This window comes from Gracilinanus agilis, chromosome 5 (assembly GCF_016433145.1).
Source record: "Gracilinanus agilis isolate LMUSP501 chromosome 5, AgileGrace, whole genome shotgun sequence".
Lineage (NCBI taxonomy): Eukaryota > Metazoa > Chordata > Mammalia > Didelphimorphia > Didelphidae > Gracilinanus > Gracilinanus agilis.
This window is the reverse complement of record NC_058134.1, coordinates 178,430,376-178,454,584: the sequence shown is the minus strand read 5'-3', so window position 1 is coordinate 178,454,584 and position 24,209 is coordinate 178,430,376. Positions and strand designations below refer to the sequence as shown.

The following is a 24,209-nucleotide window of genomic DNA, read 5'->3' as shown; positions in this document are numbered from 1 at the left end:
AGGGCACACTCATACATAATAAAATCCCCAAGTAAAGCCATAAATACACTGATGTGAAAGGTATAATGCTTTGATCTATATCCATCCAGCTCCAACAGTTCTTTCTTTCTCTGAAGGTGGATAGCATTCCCTGACATAAGTCCTTCAGGATTGTCCCAGGTCATTGCATTTCATTGCACAGAGCATTCAAGTTTTCACAGATGATCATGACCCAATATTGCTGTTACTATATACAATGTTCTCCCAGTTCTGTTTGTTTCACTCTGCATCAGTTCCCACAGATCTCTCAAGCTTTTTTCTGAAATCATCTTGCTTTTCATTTCTTATAGCAAAATAGTAAGTATTCCATCACCCACATGCATCACATTTTGTCTAGTCATTCCACAATTGAAGGACATATCTTCAGTTTCTAATTCTTTGCCACCACAAAAAGAGCTGCTATGAGTATTTTTGTACAAGTAGGTCCTTTCTTTTCCCTTTTTTATTATCTATTTTGGATACAGACCCAACAGTGGTAGTATTACTGTATTAAAGGGTATGCACAGTTTTATAGCCCTTTGGGCATAGTTTCAAATTGCCCTCCAGAATGGTTGGATCAGTTCACAACTCCACCAACTATGCATTAGTGTCCAAATTTTGCCACATCCATTTGAGATTTTCTTGGCAAAAATACTGGAATAGTTTGTCTTTTCCTTCTACAGCTCATTTTACAGATGAGGCAACTGAGGCAGAGTCAAGTGATTTGCCCAGGTCACACAAGCTAGGAAGTGTCTGAGCTAGATTTGAACTTGGGTCTTCCTGACTCCAGACCCAGAACTCTATCCACTGTGCCATCTAGCTGCCCAATATCTCTCACTAGTCCATAGCACAGTTGTGAACAGAGAATCATGTCTCCTTGCTCCTCTTCCAAGGGCTAGTCCTAGAGTCTGTCCCAAACCCCCAGTGTGACTTAAAGATTCTACAAAAATCTCAAACTAAATCACTGTGTTGGCTTGAAATTCCCATGGAAAAGTCACTACAAAGTGGAGACTATTGTTTCCAGAGAGAGAGGAGAGGAAGGAGCAGGCATTATATGCCAAATGTAGGGGGATCCAGCTCCTTTTGAAGGAGCATATCCAAGCTAGCTATGATTTCATTCTTCTCTTGGCTGCACTCTAAACTCTCTGGACTTTCTATGCAGTGTTGCACAATACTTTCACCCTGGAGATTTCACCCTACCCCTAGACATCTCTCATTGGAAGTATCCTCATCCTCTGAAGTCTCTCCCTTGTACTGGCTGGTTCCTCTTGGAACCTCCATAGCTAGCCATGTCTTCATTCCTCTCCAGGCCACTGTCCTAACTATTTGGACTTTTTCTACCATGTCCTGACACCCAGATCCTACCTCAGTCCCTGCCCTACCTCTCCATTCTTTCTTTCATCTTCTCTTCATGAATTATTTTCCCTTCTTAGAATATAGACTTCTTAAAGATAGATCTTTCTTTCTGATTATGCTAGCACAATCCTTGGGATGTAGTAAGTGATTAATAAATGCTTTTAAAAATTCATTTAGTGCTGATGCATTTTATTCCCAGAAACCTTTCACGTTGGTCTCATCATTTTCCTGGATAAACCTGCACTAAGATTTCAGAACAGACAGAAGGAGTTCCAAAGGCTCTACCTAAAATCAACAGAGATCTGTGAAGATAAGAGTGCCCATCCAAGGTTGACCTGTTATCACGGGAAGCAGGGCAGAGTTTTGCTGTTTGAGCAACCTCTGGGTGTCTCCTCCACCCCCACAGGTCAGGTTTCAGCCCTAGAACAAATATTTGTCCCACTTCTGAACAAAGTTTGGATTTTCCCTCTTTTTTTCTTTTTAATTTTTTTTTTAAACAGATCGCCACCTCCCTGACTCTCCTTTGAACTTGGCATAGTACATAGGAGCGCGGTGCTTCCCACACTGGCTGCTCTGGGTGAAGCAGACGAACAAAATGAAACGGCTCATGGGCTTCCTCCTCTTTTTATTGCTTTCTGAAGCACGAAGCCTGGATCTCCCTACAAATGGACTCCCTGAAGTGAGTATTTCCACAGAGTGCCTTTCTGAACATCTGAAGCTCTGCTCTCTAAATTGCCTCCTACTCTTGCTATTCATTAACTGAATTCTGTGTGGAATGAAACTTTCTCATAAAATTCAGTCCACATTCTCGGACTGTCTCATGTTATGATTGCTATGGAGAATTTTATATCTCTTAAAACATTAAAATGCTTTGCATGAGAGGTAAGCCGAATGAAGAGCATTGTTCTCATTCATATACCAAGTGATGAAAGAGAAATGTGCCAGGAAAATTCATTTTCAAAGCACCAGTGCTTTTCATCTCTAAGGAAAAGTCATGGTCCAAAGTTCTAGGACCTGTGCGCCTCGCAGTGGGGACAGTGAGCAGGGGGAACAGACTAAAAGAGGTCAGAAGCTGTTTTCAGTCAGCTGATGATCTCCTCACTACTTCTAGACTGGCAAGGTGCTTGAATTGAAAACATTCTTAAATACTAAATGAATATTTTGGCAATTTTGCAACTAATTCACTATCTGCTTAGAAATGAATTTTTTCCAAAAACTTTATGCTTGGAAAATGTGCCAGAGACAAGAATTTTTGCATTTTTTTCAATTAAAAGCATTTATTTTCTCTCCTTCTGACCTCCCCATCCACCCATCAGAAAGAAAAGAAAAGAAAAGAAAAACAAAACTCTTATAGGAGATATGCATAGTCAAAACAAATTCCTAAATTGGATGGATATGTTCAAAATTTTTTGTAGATTTTGGTAGATTTAACCATCACTTCTCTATCAGGAAATTGATAGCATTCTTCATCACTGGTCCTCTGGAATCATTGTTGGCCATTGTATTGATGATCAGAGTTCTTAAATCTTTCAGAGTTGTTCATTTTTATAATGCTATTGTGATAGTAAAAAAATTATTCTGGTTTTGCTCATTTCACTCTGCATCAATTCATAAACATCTTCCTAGGTTTCTCTAAAACGATCCCTTTTGTTGTGTCTTATAGCACATACCTTTTGACCCAGAAATACCTCTAGTAGGCCTATAACTCAAAGAGACCAAAGCAAAAAGAACTTATATGTACAAAAATATTTGTAGCCTGATTAAGAGATCAGGATTACCAATTAATTCTCTTCTCATTCCTTCCTATTGGTGAGATAGTCACCATGCTATTTTAAATGTCTGGAGAGTTATTGTTCAGGTCAATAATGTACATTTGATTTGGAATTAGTTCATAGACAGGCACACAGAGTTTAGACACAATTAAAAATATTTAATATTCCTGAGACCCATTCCCTAAGCCTTAAGCCCATGACTCCAACTGATTTTCTGGCAAACTTAGCAATAATCTTTTAGACGTCAACTAAGATACTTCCCATGTCTACCTATTCAGCTCCCTTCTATTATGCGGCATCCTCAAGCACATCATCCTAGAAGACCTAAGATTCTGTTCCAACCTTACCACTCACTTACTATGTGATCATGAGGAAACCAGAGTTTCTAAGTCAACAAAATGTGGAAATTGGACTAGATGCTTTCTAAGACTACTTTCAATTCTAACATTATATGAACTTTCTCAAATATAGCTTTTGGTTATTCCTAGACTTTCATAGGAACTTCTAATACCAATAAGATTATTATTTGATATCTGACTAAGGATGAAAAACTCAAAACTTTCTAATAATAATATATTTATATAGCATGTTAAAGTTTTCAAAGCACTTTGCATGCACCAGTGATGGCATGAAAGATCCTTGTAATGTTCCAATTGTGGAATTCCATTTTTTAAATAGATCTCGAGAAGTCAATTTGTCCAGACCTCTGACTCTATACAATCTCATAGTTATAACATGAACTTACCTTTCTTCATTTCTTTTTTTCTTTCTATAATGTTTTATTTTTTCCCAATTACATTTCCTTTCTTGTATTCTTGACAATGCAAAAATCTTCTTTAGCAGTGTAATTTAGAAGCTATTTTCCCCTTTAGTCCCCCATCAGAAGCGTCCTCTCTGGTCAGTGGTTCAGCCTTTGGAGTATTTCCCAAATTCTCTTTCAGTTCATGGACTATGAAGATTTGGTGGACCTGGATCCTGAAAAGTCCCCTTTTGCTCTTGAAAACAGAAGGTACCAGGTACAGTAAATTTAAGGTCAAAAAAGAAAAAACAAGGAAAGAGATAATAAGCATCTTTTAACTGACTAAAGAGTCTGAGTTAGATGTAGGCTTCTTGAGGGTATGCACTAGAGCACCTACCACCATACCCTATTTGTCTAATTGAATTATTGGGTGGCTAATTCTGGCATTCTTCTATTTCCCATATGGCCTCTGCCATCACAAACTCTAGAATCCAGTAGTCCATTTCTAGTATTTAAATATGAGGGGGAAAAAGAAGATCCAATTTCAAAACTATACAGTTAAGTTCATAGGATCATCAATTTAAAACTGGAAGGGATCTTTGAAACTCACTGAAGCCACTCCATACATTTTATAGTGAAGAGAGATTAAATCACTTTTCCAGCTAGCAAGTGTCTAAAACAGGCTTCAGGGCAAGGTTTTCCTGACTCCAAGTTCAGAAATCAATCCATTGCATCACTCTGATTCTTAAAAAAAATGGCATTTCTTGGGCTGGAAATTTAATCCCATGCCTCCAGCTGGGCAGTGAAAACTCTACCACCATACCACCCATGAGTGTAATTTGAAGTTCTGTATAAAAGAAAATTACTTAGTCCAAGTCTAGGGAGTGCTTAAACTTCTAAAACATTTTCTCTCTCATCAGATCTTTAGGCTTACCTCAGCCCATGGTACTTTTTAAGTGAGAGTTCCATGTCATAATATTGGGCTTCCTCATGGTCCCAAAGGTAAATCATGTCTTCTACCCTAGAATACCATGTGCTATGGAATCAGTTACCTCGGCATTGGGTTCATTTGCTTATTTTAGGATCCCAGGCTGACTCTTAGTTACTCAGGAAGTCTACTGAATCCACGGTGGGTTATGACGTTAATCTCCATTTTACTAGCAGTCACCTAGCTAACTAGCTTTCCTCCTGTCTCTCTACTTCAAGAAGAAAGCAGTGTAAAAGATCTATCCCGGACAATTAAAATTTTCCCAACCATCTCAAAAAGAAAACATAATATTCTCCTGAAGGTGCATAAAGACAAACCCATCTGACACAGACACACAATTATGTTACTTCTTAAGTCCATCAAAATGCTTTTCATCATTCAAAAGAAAGTGCATGCTCTGAGTATACTCTTTCAGGGAATTCACACTTTTAAAGAAGAGTCACCTTCTTCCATAGCTACTGGTCACAGAAGCACTATCATAATAGTGACTTCCCATCATTCCCAAAGCTTTCCCATAATGTAATCCTCTTGCTATTCCCACTGTACCACTAAGGCTAGAAAAGGCGAGAAAAGGGCAACTCAACTGGCAGCCAGTGACAGAAAGAAGACATTCACAGGAGAGCCTAGAAGGTGGTACTGAGTTTTAAAGATAATACTTGCCCCCAACCCATGCTCTATGCATGCCTACAAAACCACCCCAATGGGAGTTGTAGCTCTGAAACAAATGACAGCATCAGGTCAGCCAAGAAGCATTTATTAGGAGGCACTAATAATGTGTCAAACAGGTAAATATATATATATACATATATATATGTATGCATACATATATATGTATAGTAAATAAAGATAGAAATAAAGAATAAAGGTCTTCAAGAAGCTCAATGTGTAAAGAACTACTTACATATAAGATTCAAACAGTGTAAATGGAAGGTAATCTCAGCAAGAAGGTGCTAGCAGAAGGAAGAATCAGGAAAAAAACTCAGTGAAATTGGAGCTGAGTCCTGAAGGAAGGCAGCTAAAAGAGGCGAAGTGGGAGAGTGTTTCAGGCACAAAATCAGGAGACAAAAAGTCTTATGTGAAGAATAGCAAAAAAAGCCAGAATAGCTGGATCATATATGGAGGGAAGTAGAGTACTACAAGACTCAAAAGATAGTAAGGGGCCAGATTGTGAAGGGCTTTTCTTTAAAAGCCAGAGGAGTTGATATTTTATTGTGGAGATAATAGGAGAACTCCAGAGTTAACTGGGTAGGGGAGAAGGGGATTACAGGGTGCTGTGGTCAGAACAGCTGGAAGAAAATCGAGTTGGCAACTGAGTGGTGGATGGACTGGAGTGAGGAGAACTTGAAATAAGGAGAGCAATCAGAAGGTCACTGCACTGGTGTAGGCAAGAGGTGATAAATACCCAAACTATGGTTATGGCTTGTGAGTAGAGATAAGTGGATATATATATATATATATAAGAGATGATGTGAAGATGGAAACAAGATTTGTTTGAGCTCCAGACATCAGGCTCCAGTGAATGCTAGAAGATACAAGACACAGATTCTCTCAGAAATGATAGATGAGTAGCAGATGATTAAAAATGGATAGTCAAAAATGCTGAAAACTAAGAAAGGAAGATTAAGAACTTGGTAGAATATGTGGGATGTGGTGAAGTGAATTAAATTCATCACTTGTTCTGTGATCTGACATGCTAAATAAGCCAATTAGTCAACCATTAAGCCTGACCCACTGACCCATTCCACGGGTGAGTAAACTAAGACACTATCTGGGTCTAGGACCATGGGATCATAGATTTAGAGCTGGAGAACAAAGTATCTAGTGTAAGTCCATTTTAGAGGTGAAGAAACTAAAACTCAGGGAGTTTAAGTGATTTGTCCAAGGCTACAAACTGAAATTGTCAGAAGTGGCATTTGAACCCTGGTCCTCCAAACTCTGGTCCTCAAATCCAAAAAAGTGGGGAAAGAGATCAGTAAAAAGTCCAGGATCAGAGTAACTATTTGACATCCATGTGTTTAACTGTATTTTCATTCTTCAACCATTAGTTTTAGAATCATGGGTCAATGATCACAAAAAGGCTGAGAAATATATTCAGTGTTGATACAAGCCAATATCTATTGCTTGACTGACAATAGATTTCTTCTACTTATTGTACCAGAGAATTTTATCAAGACAGTTGGTTTTTACCCTCCGAGGCCTAATTAATTAACATGCTATTGAAATGTAATTATCTAACTTCTTTTCCCAGAGAAGCATATTCAGTGATCAAGAATCTGACAAAGTAACGGTAAGTTCACCTTACTTCTAAAGAAGTATATTAGGATTTGGGGACAGAATGACTTTGCTGTTAACCATTATCTGGAAATAAATTCTACTGTTTTCTTTGCCTTGGTTACTAAGAGAGTATTTACTTGACTTTTGAAATGTTTCCTTGCATAATTTGGGAGAGATTTAAATGTAGTGCTGAAGAATACAGTATATTCATAAATATCTGAAATACTGGCAAACTGTGCAAAATGTGTAATATCCTCAGGCTTTGCCAATGACCCTGGAAATTCTATGGATATATTTGTGCTTATTTTCAGATTTGACTGCTGGTTTTGATTTAAATAAAAACAATACCAGCTACCTGGAAGGATAAGAGCTTCATGTGGGAATAGCACTTTTAAATATTAAGTGGCCCAGTGCCCTACAATGACAAGAAGACTTCAAAAGAAAATTATTTCAATTATGCTTAGACCTCTGATCTAGAAGGTTACTTAGAGAAGTCATTTATAGGATGTGAAATAAAAATTAAAATCATGAGGGTATTTTTTCTGAACTTTGTCTTGGGGCTCACTGCTACTAATAACCAAATGACTAAAAGCTGTCACCAGTCAATCAACAAACATCCATTAAGAGCCTATTATGGGGGGCAGCTGGGTGGTTCAGAGGATTGAGAGCCAGACCTAGAGATGGGAGGTCCGAGGTTCAAATCTGTCCTCAGACACTTCCCAGCTTTGTGACCCTGGGCAAGTCACTTGACCCCCATTGCCTACCCTTACCACCCTTCTGCCTTGGAGCCAATACTCAGTGTTGACTCCAAGATAGAGGTAAGAGTTGTTTGTTTGTTTTTTTAATTTTAAGAGCCTATTATGTGCCAGGCTTATTTGCATTCACTTCTTCACTTGAGTAAGCTTTAACCATGACTAAGATTGTCCATGGCTTCATGTTGAATAAGACTGAAGAGTTATTTATTCCCTATATAGATTTTGTATGTATATATATATATTCTCTATATAATCTAGTAAAACCTAGTTTTATCAGACAAGAATATTATAAATCATGAAAAGAAAGGTTATGTGGGGGGGAAATTACCATAGAACCTATGACCAACATGTACTTATGAAGCACCTACTATGTACTAGAAGCTGCAAATACAAAAATGAGATAGTCCTTGTCCTCAAAAAGATTATAGTCTACCACAGCACATATAAAAACTAACCATTCAGCCTTACGCAATAACATTTTCTTCTGAGAGGCAGCTTGCTGGTACATAGAGTACCAGGCTTAGAATCAGGTCCTGGATTCAAATGTGACTTCAGACACTTCCTAGCTGTGTGATTGTGGCCAAGTCACTTAAACCTGTTTGCCTAGCCCTTACCCTTTTGTCTTGGAGTTGTTATTAAGATAGAAAATGAGTTATTTAAAAAATAATTTTATTCCTCTCTGATTGAGTCATTTGATGTTCAAAGCCTTCTCAAATGCATTTCCCTCTCCTTTAAGATTTGACCTACAAGATCTCTTCTAACTCTGACACCTTATAATTCTCTTCTCTTAAACCCCAACCCACTTGTACTACCTCTCAATAAAAAAGCATGCTTCCTTTATTGAGGAAATTGAGGCAATCTGTCATGAGTTCTCTTATCTCCTCTATTCTGTCTATAGCTTCACTTCTCTCTTTAAAAAAAACAAAAATTTTCCCTTTATTCTCTTTTTTTAAAAAACCCTTACCTTCTGCCTTAGAATCAGTACTATATGTTGGTACTAAGACAAGAGTGGTAAGGGCAAGGCAATGGGGATTAAATAACCAGAGTCATACAGCTAGGAAGTATCTGAAGCCATATTTGAACCTAGGACCTTATGTCTCTAGGACTGGCTCTCAGCCCACTGAGCCACCCAGCTGCCCTTAATCCCTTAAAAAAGAACACCTTATCATCTGTCTTAATATCAATTCTAACGCAGAAAAGCATTAAAGGCTAGACAATTGGAGTTAAGTGACTTGCCCAGGGTCTCACAGCTAGGAAATGTCTGAGGTCACATTTGAACCCAGGTCTTCCTGACTCCAAGGTACTGGTGCTCTATACATCATGCTACCTAGCTGCCTCTTCCTTTAACTCTTGACACTGATGTCTCCTAAATCTCCCCTTTATATGTCTGACCATTCCTTCTTAATCTCCTTTGCTGGTTCATCATTTATCTCCCTAAGCATGAGTGCCCCACAATGCCCTGTTCTAGACTTACTTCTTTTTTCTTTTTACCTTCTTACTTCCTCATCTGCTCCACTGGTTTCACTTCTTATCATCACCTAGCTGACTCCCATATCCATGTATCCAACTCTCATCTCTCCTGAATTCTAATCCAGTATTTCCAACTAGCATCACCATTTAGATGAGTCTACAGTATCTCAGAATCTCTGATTTCTCTTTCCAGTCTTATCTCACATTACTCCCCTCTCTCTATGTTCCAACAAAACTATGATGCTAAAATTATGATTCATTCCTTGAATTTGACAAGCATCTCCCACTTCCGAACATGTGCATGTAATCATTTATATACATAATGCATTCCTTCTATGCTAAATGTGTCCTCTCCCTCCTCAAATATCTTCAGTCTTTTGTTTTGTCCCTTGTCTCCTTCAATCCTTTTTTTTTTTAACCCTTACACTCTGTCTTAGAATCTATACTAAGTATTGGTTTCAAAGCAGAAAAGTGGTAAGGGTAGGGCAATTGGGGTTAAGTGACTTGCCCAGGGTCACACAGCTAAGAGGTATCTGAGGACAGATTTGAATCCAGGACCTCACATCTCCAGACATGGCACTTTATCTACTGAGCCATCTGCGTCCTTCAATTCTTAACTTATATTATACTTAACCATAGGACCTAATAGTTGCTCAATAAATTATTGTGGAATTGAATTATCTTATAATTTACAGAGTGTTTACCTATGGTTTATTAGGATAAGTATGGTTATTTAATTTCTTTTCACTTTAGAATCCTTTTTCTCTACCACAGGAAAATGTGGATGACCAAATAACTCTTTACAGTTATAAAGTAAAATCCACTGTTACTTCTCGGGTGGCCAATACTGTTGTCCAATGCAAAGTGGTGAATAACTCTCCATATTCACAGAATGTGGAGTTAGATGTTCAGATTCCCAGAGGAGCCTTCGTTACTAACTTTTCCATGTGAGTAAGGCTAAGTATAACCTGGACTTCCTATCTTCTCTGTTTTGTGGCTCCACCTGTTTACTTTTCATATATATTAGTAAGGCAGTTCTCTCACACAAGATGGCTAATGATGAGAAGAAAAGAATGTATAAAAAAAATCAATCACCATAGACACAAAGTATTATAGAACTGGAAGGAATCTTAGCAAATATATAATTCAATCCTTTTACTTGACAGAGGAGAAAACTGGGTCTAAGAGAGATTAAAGTGGCTTGCCAAAGGTCAAACAGTGACTAGTGGCAAAACTTGGATTTGAACCAAGTTTTCTTGTCTCATGTTGCCTTCTTTTCTTACTTCATTATGCCAACTCTTACTGTACATTTCCATGTCAATAAAATATGACTTCATATAAGATGAATCCCTTCAAACAAGCTTCGAAGTCTTTTCATAGTCCATAATGATCCATGAAATCCTTAAATTATCTTAGCACTCCCCATTACTATAGTTATTTTTTCAAAATGGAAGATAAATTTTAATATATTTAATTATATTTTTTATATTTATTTTTATTTTTTTAAAAACCTTAACTACTGTGTATTGGCTCTTTGGTGGAAGAGTGGTAAGGGTGGGCAATCGGAGTCAAGTGACTTGCCCAGGGTCACACAGCTGGGAAGTGTCTGAGGCCGTATTTGAACCTAGGACCTCCTGCCTCTAGGCCTGACTCTCAATCCACTGAGCTACCCAGCTGCCCCAATATATTTAATTATAATAGAAATCACATAGCTGATTAAGCCAATGGTCCATTTATTTAGGCAAATAAAGAAGTATTAAGTATAAAAGAATCAATTCTTATGTTTACCAGGTCTGTGTTCACATCCTGATGAGTAGTGAAAAACTCAAACATCATAATGCATCTTTAAGAAAATCACACTTTTTTAAAGGAATGACTCTAGGACAAATCGTGAGATAGATAGACAAAATTCATTTTGAACACAAAATTGGCTTTATAAATTGTTTACTTGTATGGTGAGATTTAAAGCAGACTGGACAAGACCCACAGCTAATATCTTTTTTGCCTAAAAAAAGTCTGATTTCACCATTAAAGGTTCATTCTTTTGGATTTAGGAGACTTTTTAATTTTAAGAGTTTTCTCATAAAATATAATATCCCTAAGAAAGGGAGAAACATCATTATTTTCTAATATCTTAGTGGGGATTAGATGTCAGCTGGGCTTAGAACAAAACAGATTAACAAGGTGTCCGTGGAGAAGCATTTTGTAGTCACAAAGGGATCAATGAGGGGAGAGAAGTAAGTTTAAAAGGATAGGCAAAGGTCCAGAGCCAAAGTTAACCTACATTTTTCTCAGGACTGCATCTCCCACATACACATTTTTACTTTAAAGCCCTCTTCCCCAATTCAAGCCTTCAATGTTTCCATGCTACTATGAGTCCCTCTAAAGTTTCAGGAAACCTAAAAATGTACACTGAGAAGTTAGTGATTTAACATACTATTTCTCTCAGCCTAGTTGGCATTTGGTAAAATGGCAAGAAATGCAGTTGATGGCTTTCAGGTATCTTCAAGAAGATAGATAAGTGGACATTATGGATCTTTGGATTTTTGGAAAAGGACCTATCTGTGTCCCTAAAAGCATACTAGATAAGTTATTCACATCCAACCTCAGCTCTTATTATTTGATATGTACTTAATTTCCCAGTCAAACTGGCCTTCTCAAACATTACTGTCTCTCTCCTATACATAACAGTCCTTCATGCCTGAAATACATGGTATACCTCCTCTCCATTACCTCCTAAAATGCAGAGTTTCCTTCAAAGCTCAGCTCAAGCTATACTTCTATACTGGACCTTTCTTAGTTCTCCCAGAAGCCACTGTCACCCCTTCACAAAACAATCTACACATATTTTGTGTATGTTTGTGTATGTGCATGTTCTTTCCCCCTCCTGTAACATAAGCTCCTTTGATGGCAGGCACTGTTTCATTTTTGTCTTTTAACTCCAGAACCAAGGACAGCACCTGATAGGTAATTGTTGATGCTTTAGAGATGAAAAATGTAAGGGAGCTGCTGTTAGGTTGGTCTCATTGTGCCTCCTTTCCTGACTGCATCCTTTGACTAAATGGATCTTTTCCTCTGCTTTTCTAGGACTGTGAATGGGGTAACATTTACCAGCACAATTAGAGAGAGGACTGTGGCTCGTGGGCTGTATGCACAAGCAAGAGCCAAAGGCAAAACTGCTGGATGGGTGAGGTAAGGGCAGAGCAAGACATGATTGCCTTTTTTTAAACCCTTACTTTCCATCTTAGAACCATACTGTGTATTGGTTCCAAGGCATAAGAGCAGGAAGAGACAATACGGGTTAAATGACTTGCCCAGGGTCACACAGCTAGGAAGTGTCTGAGGCCAGATTTTGAACCGAGAATGTCCTTTCTGTAGGCCTGGCTCTCAATCCACTGAGCCACCTAGCTCTCCCTTCATTGTCTTTTTCTTTTTTCCCCATTATTAAACTCTTTCTCTTATCCTTTTCCTAGGAGTACCCTCTTCTCCAATGATAAATTCTGTCCTACAATTATAATACTATCCTACTTCTCATATAAGTCACTAAATCTCTCCATAGTTTCCTCCAAAAGTGGACACATATAGACCTATGACTAGTCTGTCACCAGAGGCAAGAAGCATAAAAGGTGCCCAAAATTCAACTTTCTAAGATAAATGCAATTGATGAGAGAGAAAGTAAAATCCTCCCAAAAAAAACCTTGGGGGTATCTTGGACATCAGATTTTGGGGCACAGACCCCATGGAAGATGAGATACAGTACTGGCTTAACATAGTCTTATTGAAGTTTGGGATTTCAGGATACAGAACAAGGAGGGACCAGTGAGTTTCCCTTATTTGCCAGGGACAAAGAGCTCAAAGAGCCACATGACTCAGGGCAGGCTCCTACTACTCCCAGCTCTGCTCTCTGGAAGAAGAAACATTCTACAATTGGGACACCAAGTTCCTGATCCTAGTAGTTGCATTCTACAGGACTTGGGCCACGGCTTAGAAAGCAGGGGGTAACTGCCAAGGCCCTTAGCCCCAGTTTTGGTGAATAGATCATGCTTCTAAAGGAGAATACTGATGTAGCAGAGAGGCAACACACAGCACAATACAGAAGCTAACAGAAAAAAATAAACAAGCTTTATTGAGGGAAAATGTTCACAATATGAGGCAGCCAAAGAAGATGGAAACAAGGCCACTAAGATGCTCAGTAGAATAAGGTGCCCAAACCAGGAAAGTCTGGTGACTTTTCACAAGCTTATTATCTATGAAGCAAAATCAGACATAGGGGGAAGGGAGCAAGGAGCCTGGGTGTGTTGTACAGGGGCTGCTACATCTATGAGGGGAAGGAGATGGGAGCACTTGGGAATTGAAAAATTGATATTTGAATTCACTTCTGATAAGAAAAAGGGGCTTTGGGTTGTTATTTCAGGCCTAACTTTGGTAACTCAGGTGATGTGAGCTTCTCCAGGGCTTCTTGAGAAAGGAACTAGTGTGGCCAGTGATCCTAAGATGCTGTGAGGTTGCATCTAATAAGGCTCCTGTGAGGGAAGGAAGAAAGGCAGGATCAACTGGAGTGGGATTCACCTGGTGTCCAGCCCCAGGAAGAGAAAATGTCATCTGTTAAGTTCCTATTTTAATAAATTATTCTTTCTAACCCCATGCTGAGCTTAACCGCTTCTGAAGGAACAAAGTGCTGTCTGTCAGCCCCATCTATATCTCAGGGCCAAAGCTACTCTGCTTTTGACAGAAAGATCCCCAGATGTCTGGATTTCCCTAATACTAACAGATCATGGCTCTCTGCTATGCTTATGATTATTTCCTTGTTCTAAGTAGTCTACTTGGAGGAAGGAAGCATGAACTTACAATGTGCCAGGCATTTTGCTGCTAAGCACTTAATATTATCTCACTTGCTCCTCACAACAATCCTGGGAGGTAGATGCTATTACTATCATCCTCATTTTACAGTGAAAGAAATTGAGACAAATAGAGGTTAGGCGATTTGTCTCTGAGACCGGGTTGGAAATCAGGTCTTCCCAGCATTCTATCCATTGTTTCAGCTAGCTGAAAAATCATCTTCTGTTGATGCATTTGGAATAATATTTATTTTTATGAATAACACTTTTAGCAGCAACTCTCTCGATATGGAGAACTTCAAAACTGAAGTAAATGTCCTCCCAGGATCTAATGTACAGTTTGAACTTCATTACCAAGAAGTGAAATGGAGAAAATTGGGATCCTATGAACATAAGCTCTATTTGAAGCCTGGCCGACTAGCCAAACATTTAGAGGTAAGAGCATATTCACATAACATAGGGTGGCCAAAAAGTCGTAGTGAATTTTTAAAAAAGATGTAATAGCTTAAACTTTAATAATTTTAAAACTCAAATGCATTTTCAAAAATTATGATTGCAAAATAAAGAGTTAGGAATCCAAGAAAAGAACCACAAGATTATTGGATCATCATATCTTGAAATTATGCCAATAAAAGAATCACTTGATGGAATTGGACATGCTTAGCCTCAAAAAGAAAAGAAAATTGTCTTCAAGTATTCTGAGGGCTGTCATTTAGAAAGCAGTCTTGACAGCCACATTAGACTTATCCTGCTTGGTCTCCGAGTGCAGAACTAAAAGCAAAGAAGCTGGTTCAGGTTCAATACAAGGATAAACTTCCTAAAAATTAGAGCTAGCCAAAAGTAGAAGGAACTACTTCAGGAAACTCATTATTATAAGTTCCTCTTTACCAAAGACCTTTAGACAAATGCTGAAAGACCACTTTTTGGTAAAGGGGATCAGGTAAGGATTGGACTAAATGCTGCAGGATATCTTCTATTTCTGAGAGTCTATTATTCTATCACCATGTAATGAACTGAATCTAGGGTTCATACCTTTAGAGTTCTGTGAATTCTACCAATCTGCCATCTTATCATTGATTTATTTTTCTATATAATTTTCTTATAAGATTTTCTAATGTTAGGCATTCTCTCAAAGAGAATTCAAAATTTTTAGGGAAATTAAACAAACTTTAGATTATCTCCCTCAGCACTGTCTTTCAGATCCACTATCTTTGTTCAAGCATTCTTCCACCTGGAAATTTTTTCACTTGTTTTTACCATTTGTTCCACAATTTTGTCCTCCAGGATAAAAATGTCATTTATCAGTGGAATTGTTTTTTATTTACATTGTCCATGGATGTTTCCAGGTTGTTAAGTTTCATCCTTATCTTATTCCTCATTGTGTTGATTCCTAATATTTTCCTTTTGCCACTTTGCTTCAATTTCAATTCATTATATGGATTTATTTTACTATCCATTTCTCAAATTATTCCTCTTTATTTTCTGAAGCAATTTACTTTTGAAGTTTTTTTTAACATCTCTAGGTCTGGTTTAGAGGGAGTTTTTTTGTTTGTTTGTTTTTGGCATGTCTATTGCTCTCTTATAAAAGGATTTTAAGGAACAATGTCCTATTCCAAATTTTTTCTGCCATCTTCTGGGAAATTCTCTTAAAAGTTAAAAAACAGATTTTAGGGTTATAAATACTTTCCCTTTCCACTTCTAGGTAGATATATGGATTGTTGAACCACAAGGAATTAGTTTTCTTCATGTTCCAGAAAATATTGGAGACCATTTTGAGGGAGTTCCAGTTATAACAAAAGGCAAACAAAAGGTAAAGTAAACATTGCATTGTTAGGTAGTAACCTAAGTGGCTATTGGTTTATATGTTGTATTGTCTTCTTTTTATGCCTTCCAAAAAATGAGAAAGGTTCAAGTCAAGATAAGACAATGTCCAAACATCATTTCCCCCTTCTAAGCACCATAAACTTCCAAATATGAATTAATGGGGTACAAGTGTAGTCTAGTCTAAATCACAATGGTAAATTAAGAACAGAATTACCAGAAATCTATTTCCAACCTGACCACTGACTTTCTTTTTGGGCCTCAGCTTACATAGCTTTAGTAAAACTTAAAATTTTCATGTAAGCTGGTTGATCTTCAACAATTATAGCAGTCGTCCAGCTTTATTCTACCCCCAACATGGTTGGTGAGAGATTGTTTCTCAGAAAGGCAGTATAGCCACTAGTAAAAATAGTTCTCTTACATTCTTTAGAAAGTAAAGAGAGGAAACTGGTAAATATTTATATACGTTCCCTATAAATAGCATCTTTGGGGAGTATATGCTGGGCCATTATAACCATGATAGTAACTGACATCTATTTAATGCTTTAATTTTTATAAAGTGCTTTCTTCTACCTTGAAAGATCAGAGTTTGTTACCTAATGAAGTAGGTAGTATAAATATTTTTCTTATTTTACAGGGGAAGAAACTAAGGCTCAGAAAGGTGAAATAGTTTACCTAGAGTTACTCAGATTGTTAAGTTTCATTATCTTGTTTTGTTTCTTATTTGGGTCTGCTTCTTTTCTTATCCATGTTGATGTGTCTTGTTCCAACCTCAGTTCCAATGGCATTTGGGTTATTTCCTAATATTGTTAGAACTAAGATTCAGATTTTCCAACTCCAAGTCCACTTCTTATGTGAAATAGTTACTAGTTAGAACCATTTCACCTATGCATGCTAGAAGGCATAATACTCCTTCAGCACCATTAATTAAGCCAGCATGTCTTGACATGAATTTATTCTTCCTGAATTGGAAGAGGCCAGTCATTTAGTATTTATTAAGGATCTGCCATGTGTCAGGCACTGTACTAAGTGCTGAGGATACAAGAAAAGCCAAAGAGTTCACATTCTAATGAGAGAGAAAAACGTGCCCGTGGCTATGTACAAACAAGATATAAGCAAAATAAATTGGAAAATAACCTCAGACTGAAGGCACTAAGATTGAAGAGGACTGGGAAAGGCTTTTTGCAGAAGGTAAGACTTTAGCCAAGACTTGAAGGAAGCCAGAGAAGCTAGGGGACAAAGATGATGAGAAAAAAGATTACAGAAATGAAAGACAACTAAAGAGAATGCTCAGAATCAGGAATTGGAATGTCCCATGAGAGGAACAGCAAGGAACTCAATATCATTGAATCACAAAGTACATAGAAGGGAGTAGTTATAAGTCAGGTCATTAAGGATTTTACATTTATGTTGCTGTTCTTTTTTAGGCACATGTTTCCTTTAAACCAACAGTAGATCAACAAAGAAAATGCTCCAACTGTTCTGAGACTGCAGTAGATGGACAGTTAGTCATCAAGTATGATGTGGACAGAGAAAAGAAAGCTGGTGAACTTGAAGTAAGTACATGACTTCCCTATCTTGAAGTCTCTAGAATACTTACAATGCAGAAAGACCATGATTTGGTGGCCTGGGATCCCATTTCAAAGAATTCTCAGATCCACAGACTTTAGAGAAGATTGAGAATTGTAATTCTCTATTCTGTCTCCTGAATTAAATTTTTCAGATGAAGAGAATTTGATATGGAGTTTGAAGGAAACACAATATAGAGGGGTTATCACTGAGGATAATAAAGGGCTTTATATTTCCTATAGGATGATATAAAGATGAAAGAAACAGGCTATGGAGCATGAGATAAGGGTCAAACCAGGGATCAAAATTGAAAAATGATAATTCATCAGATTCAATCCAATTGAATAAGCAAATATTTACCAAATGTCTAATATGTGCATGTGTCCATTATTTATTAAGCACTGTAGATGATAGAAATTTAGATTAAACCATGGTATCTGTTGTCAAGTAATTCACATTCCAGGAGACAGACATGTAAATCTGGATAATTCACAATAAGCACATGAAGGAATCCCAGAATCCAAGAATTTGAGAGCTGGGAGGTCCTCAGCAGCCATGTAGTCCAAAACATATATGAAAGGAATCACCATTATAATATTCTCAACAAGTGATAATCCAGTCTTTGAATGAGAATTACTAAGGAACCCCATCACTTCTCAAGACATATCATTCTATTTTTGATGCCTTTTCTTATTAGGAAATTTTTTTCCTGACATCAAACCCAAATTTTTACTTCTTGGGAACTTCTACTTTTTACTCTTGATTAAGCCTTATGGGTCCAAACAGAATAAGTCTATTCTTTCCTCCACATGACATCCCTTCAAATACTTGAAGACAGAAATCATGTTTCTCCCACACTACCTTCCAGGTCTTCTCATCCCCAGGCTAAACTTGCCCAGTTTTTTCTTTCATTTTTTTTAACCTCTACCTTTCATCTTAAAATCAATACTCCTTATTGGTCCCAAAAGATAAAAGTGATAAGGGCTAGGCAATTGGGGTTAAGTGACTTGCCTAAGGTCACACAGCTAGGAATTGACTGAGATCAGATTTAAACTCAGAACTTCTCATCTTCAGACCTGGCACACTATCCACTGTGCTACCTAGCTGCCCCCCTTGCCCAGTTCTTTCAAGTGATCTTTATCTCCATTCTGGTTATCCTCCTCTGTTCATCCTCATATCAATATCCACTCGTAAACTGTGACCCCCAGAATTGAACATATTACTCTGTATGTTGTTTAATGAAGTCAGAGTGAAATGTGAGTATCTCCCTTCTATTCCTGGAAGCTATGTCCCTCTTAACACAGTCCAAGATTTCATTAGCTTTTTTGGGCTGCCATATTATATTGCTATCTCATATTGAGCTTACAATCCACTACAACTCCTGGATTTTTTTAGAACAGCCATTATTTAGTCATGTCTACCTCACCTCATACTTGTAAAGTTGACTTTGTACTCAAGCACATGATTTTACATTTATCTTTATTGAATTTAATCTTATTAGATTCAGTCCACTGTTCTAGTCTATCAAATTCCTTTTGAATCCAGTCTCTGTCATCCAGTGAGGAGTCACCTACCACTGATGACTTTTTTCCCATCAAAATGCAAAGTTGTATTCTGTGAAGGCTGAGATAGGGAAAGTCATTTCTGATGATGGATATCAAGAGAGATTTTGTGGAGAAGGAAGCTTCTCGACTGGGTTTAAAGAATGGTCAATTCAATATGAGGAGTAGGGATTTAATAAATCTTTATTGCATAGGATGAAATGGAATTGAACTGAATTTGATGAACTCATTCTACAGTGGAATCAATGGACTTGGCAATTAGGAAGTCACTGTTGACTTTTGAAAAAAAAGATTTCAGTAAAGTTGTGGAATGGAAGACATAGTCCCAAAATAATACTTAGATACTGTTTGGGATTTTCCAAGAAGATTTTTAGATAGCAAGAGGTATGATATGGAAGGAGCAGAACAGCTACTGTGGAGGCCGTTTGTGAAAATGTGGAATTTCATTAACTTGAGATTTTTTTTTTCTTTCTCAAATGAAAAAGGCTCCTTGGGTACTAGATCAAAACAGAATGGCTAGTGCCTATCATAAAGGAGATTTATATTAAATCTAAAGCAATAAAGATTATGATAAGTATGCAGTATATTAACATTTCAAGTAATACTTCAGAGAATTGCTGAGAAGATTAATGAGTAATGGTCCATTTCTCCCAATATGTCCATTTCCTATACATAAGCGTTTTTTAATTTCAAAAGCAAGCAATTGACATTTATCTGAAAAACAGAATGCAATGCAATTATGCAGATTTTATCTTTATAGCGTGATCAGACCCACATAAAAACTCAAGATTACTTCTCTTTCTATTATTTTTTAGACTTATGACTTTTTTTAGGAAAAACAACTCATTGGCCTTTGACCAGAATACCGAAGAACTTAGGAGTAAATTATTTCTAAGAAGTATGGCTTTTCCTTCTAAAGACTATTTCATGCTAAACTGAGTGTTTTAGAATTGTTGATGTGATCATTATTTATCCCTAAAAACAGGCCTAGTGACTGGGATTTCATTCTTTTACAGGTTTTCAATGGTTATTTTGTTCATTTCTTTGCTCCTGAAAACTTGGATCCAATTCCTAAAAATATCCTTTTTGTCATTGATGTCAGTGGATCCATGTGGGGAATTAAAATGAAACAAGTGAGTACTTTATAGGTAGTGACTACAAGGCCAGTCATGGATGTAATGAGCAAGGAGACATACCTGCCCTTCTTTGCCCCATATACACACACACACACACACACACACACACACACACACGGTTATGCAAAAAGGCTAATGGACCCTCAGATTCCATAATTGCAAATACGCAATTCCTGTTCCTTGAAGAACTTTAAAGGTTATATGAATTGTCTTCTTGGAATTATATGCTTCTTTGGAACATTCCTGGTACAGCCAAGCCAATCTTCAAATAATTCCCCCATCTAAAATATTTTTTCCTCCTTATACTCATATCCATGTTTTCCTTCAAGACTAAGTTGAAAATTCATCTTCTCCAAAAAGCCATCACAAACTAACTCCACCTAAATGATTTCTTCTTTATTCCGCATTCCCTCAGTACTTAGGAATCCAGAACTATAGAACTGTGTTGTTGAAATAGACTTCCATGGATCATAGTATTGTTCAACTCAAAACCCAAAAAAGAATTACCATCACAATACACCAGACAAGTGGTCATCAAGGCTCTTTTGATGGCCTTAAGTGATAGGTAACTCACTACCTCCCAATGCAATTGATTCCAGTTTTGGATACATTATATTGTTAGGGACTTTTTCCTTACAACAAACCTGCTATGGAAAAGTATTAAATAAAGTGCAATATAATTTTCAGTTTATTATTATTATTATTATTATTATTTCTACTACTACTACAGCTAGCTTTTAGAAAGTGATTTACATGCACCATCTCACTTGAGCTCCACTACAACCCTAGGAAAAGACAACCAGGTGACTGAAAGTGCCAGCTGGAGTCAGAAAGACCTGAGTTCAAATCTGATCTTAGATATTTAATAGCTATGTGGCCCTGGGCAGTCACCTAATCTCTGTCTGCCTTAATCCACTGGAGAAGGAAATGGCAAATCATTCCAATATCTTTGCCAAGAAAACTCCTTGAACAGTGTTGGTATTCTGTGGTCCACAAAGTCACAAAGAGTCAGACATGACTGAACACCAACAGCACAACCCCGTGAGCCAGGCAATACAAAAATTTTCCCCATTTTACAAAAGAGGAAACAAAGACTCAGAATGGATATATAATTTCCTTAAGGTCACCTTGAAGATAAATAGTAAAACTAGGATAGGATGAATCTAGACCTTCTATCTCCCAGGCTTTTTGTCCCACGTGCCTCTCTGAAAGATTGCAATTTAACTAGAGAAAGAAAAAATGCATGTATACACCAAAAACAACTACAGAATAATTATTTAATAACATGAACAGGTACATGCTGACATAATCTAAGAAACATGTGAAAAATGCAAAGAAGAAAATTTAGACTTTTGCCAAATTCATTTATTTACCCATTTATTTTGGTCATCTATCATATGTTTAACACCAAGCTAGAAAAAAATGACTTATCCTTTTAGATAGTTTGCAGTCTCATAGGATCTCAAATTTAGAGCTGGCAGGAATTTTAATGATCATTTTATCTAGTCCTTATTTTGCAAGGAATCCAAAATCTGCAGAGTTCAAGCAATTTGCCTAATGTCACAAAATTAGAAGAATCTGAGCCAAGATCTGAACTCAGATTCTTTGACTCCAAATTTAGTACTCTTTCTGTTGTATCATGCTGCCTATATGGAGAAATAAGATTTATACAGATGAAGCCATTAAAAAGAAAAACCACAATGAACAGTATTTTTAAAGAACTCAGGGAAAAGAAAGATATTAGCTAGAATTGTCACAAAAGGCTTCCCAGAAAAAGTGGGGCTGAGAGGGTACCCAGAGGACAGACAGAAATGGATTCAGTATCACTCAAATTGGTTTTTTTTTACTTCTTTGATAGAAACTTCTCATTTCAATTTTTTAATAGACTGTTGAAGCAATGAAAACCATATTGGATGACTTAAGAGCTGAAGACCAGTTCTCAGTGGTGGATTTCAATCACAATGTCAGAAGTTGGAGAGATGATTTAGTTCTTGCCTCCAAAGCACAGATCACTGATGCCAAGAAGTATATTGAGAAGATCCAGCCCAATGGGGGTATGATGTGGGTTTGACCCAATTCCCAGTGAGAAAATAGCATTGAAGTCCAATTCCAGAAGCTTCAGAGGGCATTGCAGAACATTATACATCTACTTCATGCCCATACGCTTCTTTTGTCCAATATCTAGAGTCAGGGCTTCGGTTTGTATTTAAACGATGGAGTACTTGGGTACAATCTATGAGTATTTTGCATGGACAAAATGTGCCAGTTTATAAAATGTTTAACCAAAATAATATTTTCTCATAAAAAAATGTGTGTGTGAATATATACATATATACTTATGTGTGTGTATACACACACACACACACACACACACACACACACACACACACACACATATATATATGAAGGAGTACCTGACAAGAGCAGAGATATTGGCAAGTAAAGAGGTCTTCAGAAGGAAAATAGACATTATCCCTACCATAGAAAGGGGCTGACATTTGAAAAGTTTAATAGCATATTCTCTTTATAGTACAATTGTTCTTTAGGTCTCCTCCAGGTCTTTAACTTTAGCTAAAGTCTCATAGGGGTGGTAAAAAGAGGGAAGGACAAACTTGTATCTATTTAAAATAATAAATGAAATTACAATCTTTTACTATTTATTCTATAAGAAAAAAGTCACTCCTCTCAGAAGGCTGAAATTTTAGAAGTTGATTTCAATCAGTGATTTCAGATCCAAATTTTATGTTTGTTTGAAGCTTTCACAGTTTTCACCTATTTTCACTACTACTATCTATATTTTAATTCTTCTCAAAGACCTTCTGAAGTCATTACATACTAATCTGAGCAAAATATATGATTGCTACTAAGAGAAGGGAGGGAATAGGGAGAAAATTGTTGAGATTGCTGATTTAGGGTACGTTACACAGTAAAAAGGGGCACAGAAAGTACTAATACACTTCTAAAGCAAAATGAGAATACAAAGAGATGGAGAATGCCCTCCTCAAGTGGAAGTTTGCCCAGCTTCTGAAAACTGGGGCACTGAGGAAGCAAAGAGATAGGATTTGGACAATGGATAAATTATTCATAAGTAATCACAAAAGAAACCTAGAATCAACAGTGTGATTGTTTTTGAGAGAGGAAAGAGTGTGCAACTAAGCAGTGTTGTTTTTTTAACAGGCACAAATATTAACGAAGCTCTCTTGAGAGCAATTTTTATTTTGAATGAAGCCAGCAACCTCGGGATGTTGGACCCTAACTCAGTCTCTTTAATTATTTTGGTTTCTGATGGAGATCCAACAGTAGGTAAGCTCAGAGCTCTGTGATTATGAATGTTTTCATTGACTGTCTTATCAAACTTTCTAGAATAAGTGATGGGCTAAAACTGGGGGATCTGATTGTATTTGCCTGTTTGGGGATAGTACTATTCATTTCAATTCAACATTTGCTAAAGTTCTGCCATGGAGCTTTTAATATGTGTTGAGCTGAATTCTGAAATCCAGTAAACATTTATTAATGAGGGGCAGTTTTGCATAGTGGCTAGAGAACAAGTCTTGAAGGTGGAAAGAACTAAATTCAAATTCTGCTTCTGACCTCACTGAACCTGGGCAGATCATTAACTCTCTAGGTGCCCTGTGCAACCTTCTAAGAGTATAAATTGCAAATTAGGAGCCAACCTGCACTGTTGGAGGGAAATTTCCTCTGTCAGTATAAGCACTGGGCTTTGGGACAGTGGTACACAGAGAAGTTCCAGGTATATTTCTTATCTCATCTCTCTGAAGATTTCTCTTTAACGAATGTTAAATACTTTATGGCCTTATATTCATAATACCATGCCATCAATATAGAAGTGTAAGAAGGATGAAGATTCATTGTTGTTGTTGTTCAGTTGTTTTCAGTCATGTCCTACTCTT

At 37.2% G+C, this 24,209-nt stretch overlaps 1 protein-coding gene across 1 annotated transcript in view; it reads left to right on the top strand.

Annotated features, from left to right (window-relative positions):
• Positions 1–1,931: 1,931 nt before the first annotated feature.
• Positions 1,932–24,209, top strand: part of ITIH2 (inter-alpha-trypsin inhibitor heavy chain 2) — a 46,979-nt gene continuing 24,701 nt past the window's right edge. The window contains exons 1-11 of the mRNA XM_044677853.1: positions 1,932–2,053; positions 4,088–4,162; positions 7,122–7,160; positions 10,147–10,319; positions 12,460–12,564; positions 14,483–14,645; positions 15,913–16,020; positions 17,459–17,587; positions 20,179–20,295; positions 22,184–22,352; positions 23,476–23,601. Of these exons, the coding sequence (XP_044533788.1) occupies positions 1,970–2,053; positions 4,088–4,162; positions 7,122–7,160; positions 10,147–10,319; positions 12,460–12,564; positions 14,483–14,645; positions 15,913–16,020; positions 17,459–17,587; positions 20,179–20,295; positions 22,184–22,352; positions 23,476–23,601 (1,288 nt within the window). The 5' untranslated portion in view covers positions 1,932–1,969. The remainder of the gene's footprint in view (positions 2,054–4,087; positions 4,163–7,121; positions 7,161–10,146; positions 10,320–12,459; positions 12,565–14,482; positions 14,646–15,912; positions 16,021–17,458; positions 17,588–20,178; positions 20,296–22,183; positions 22,353–23,475; positions 23,602–24,209) is intronic.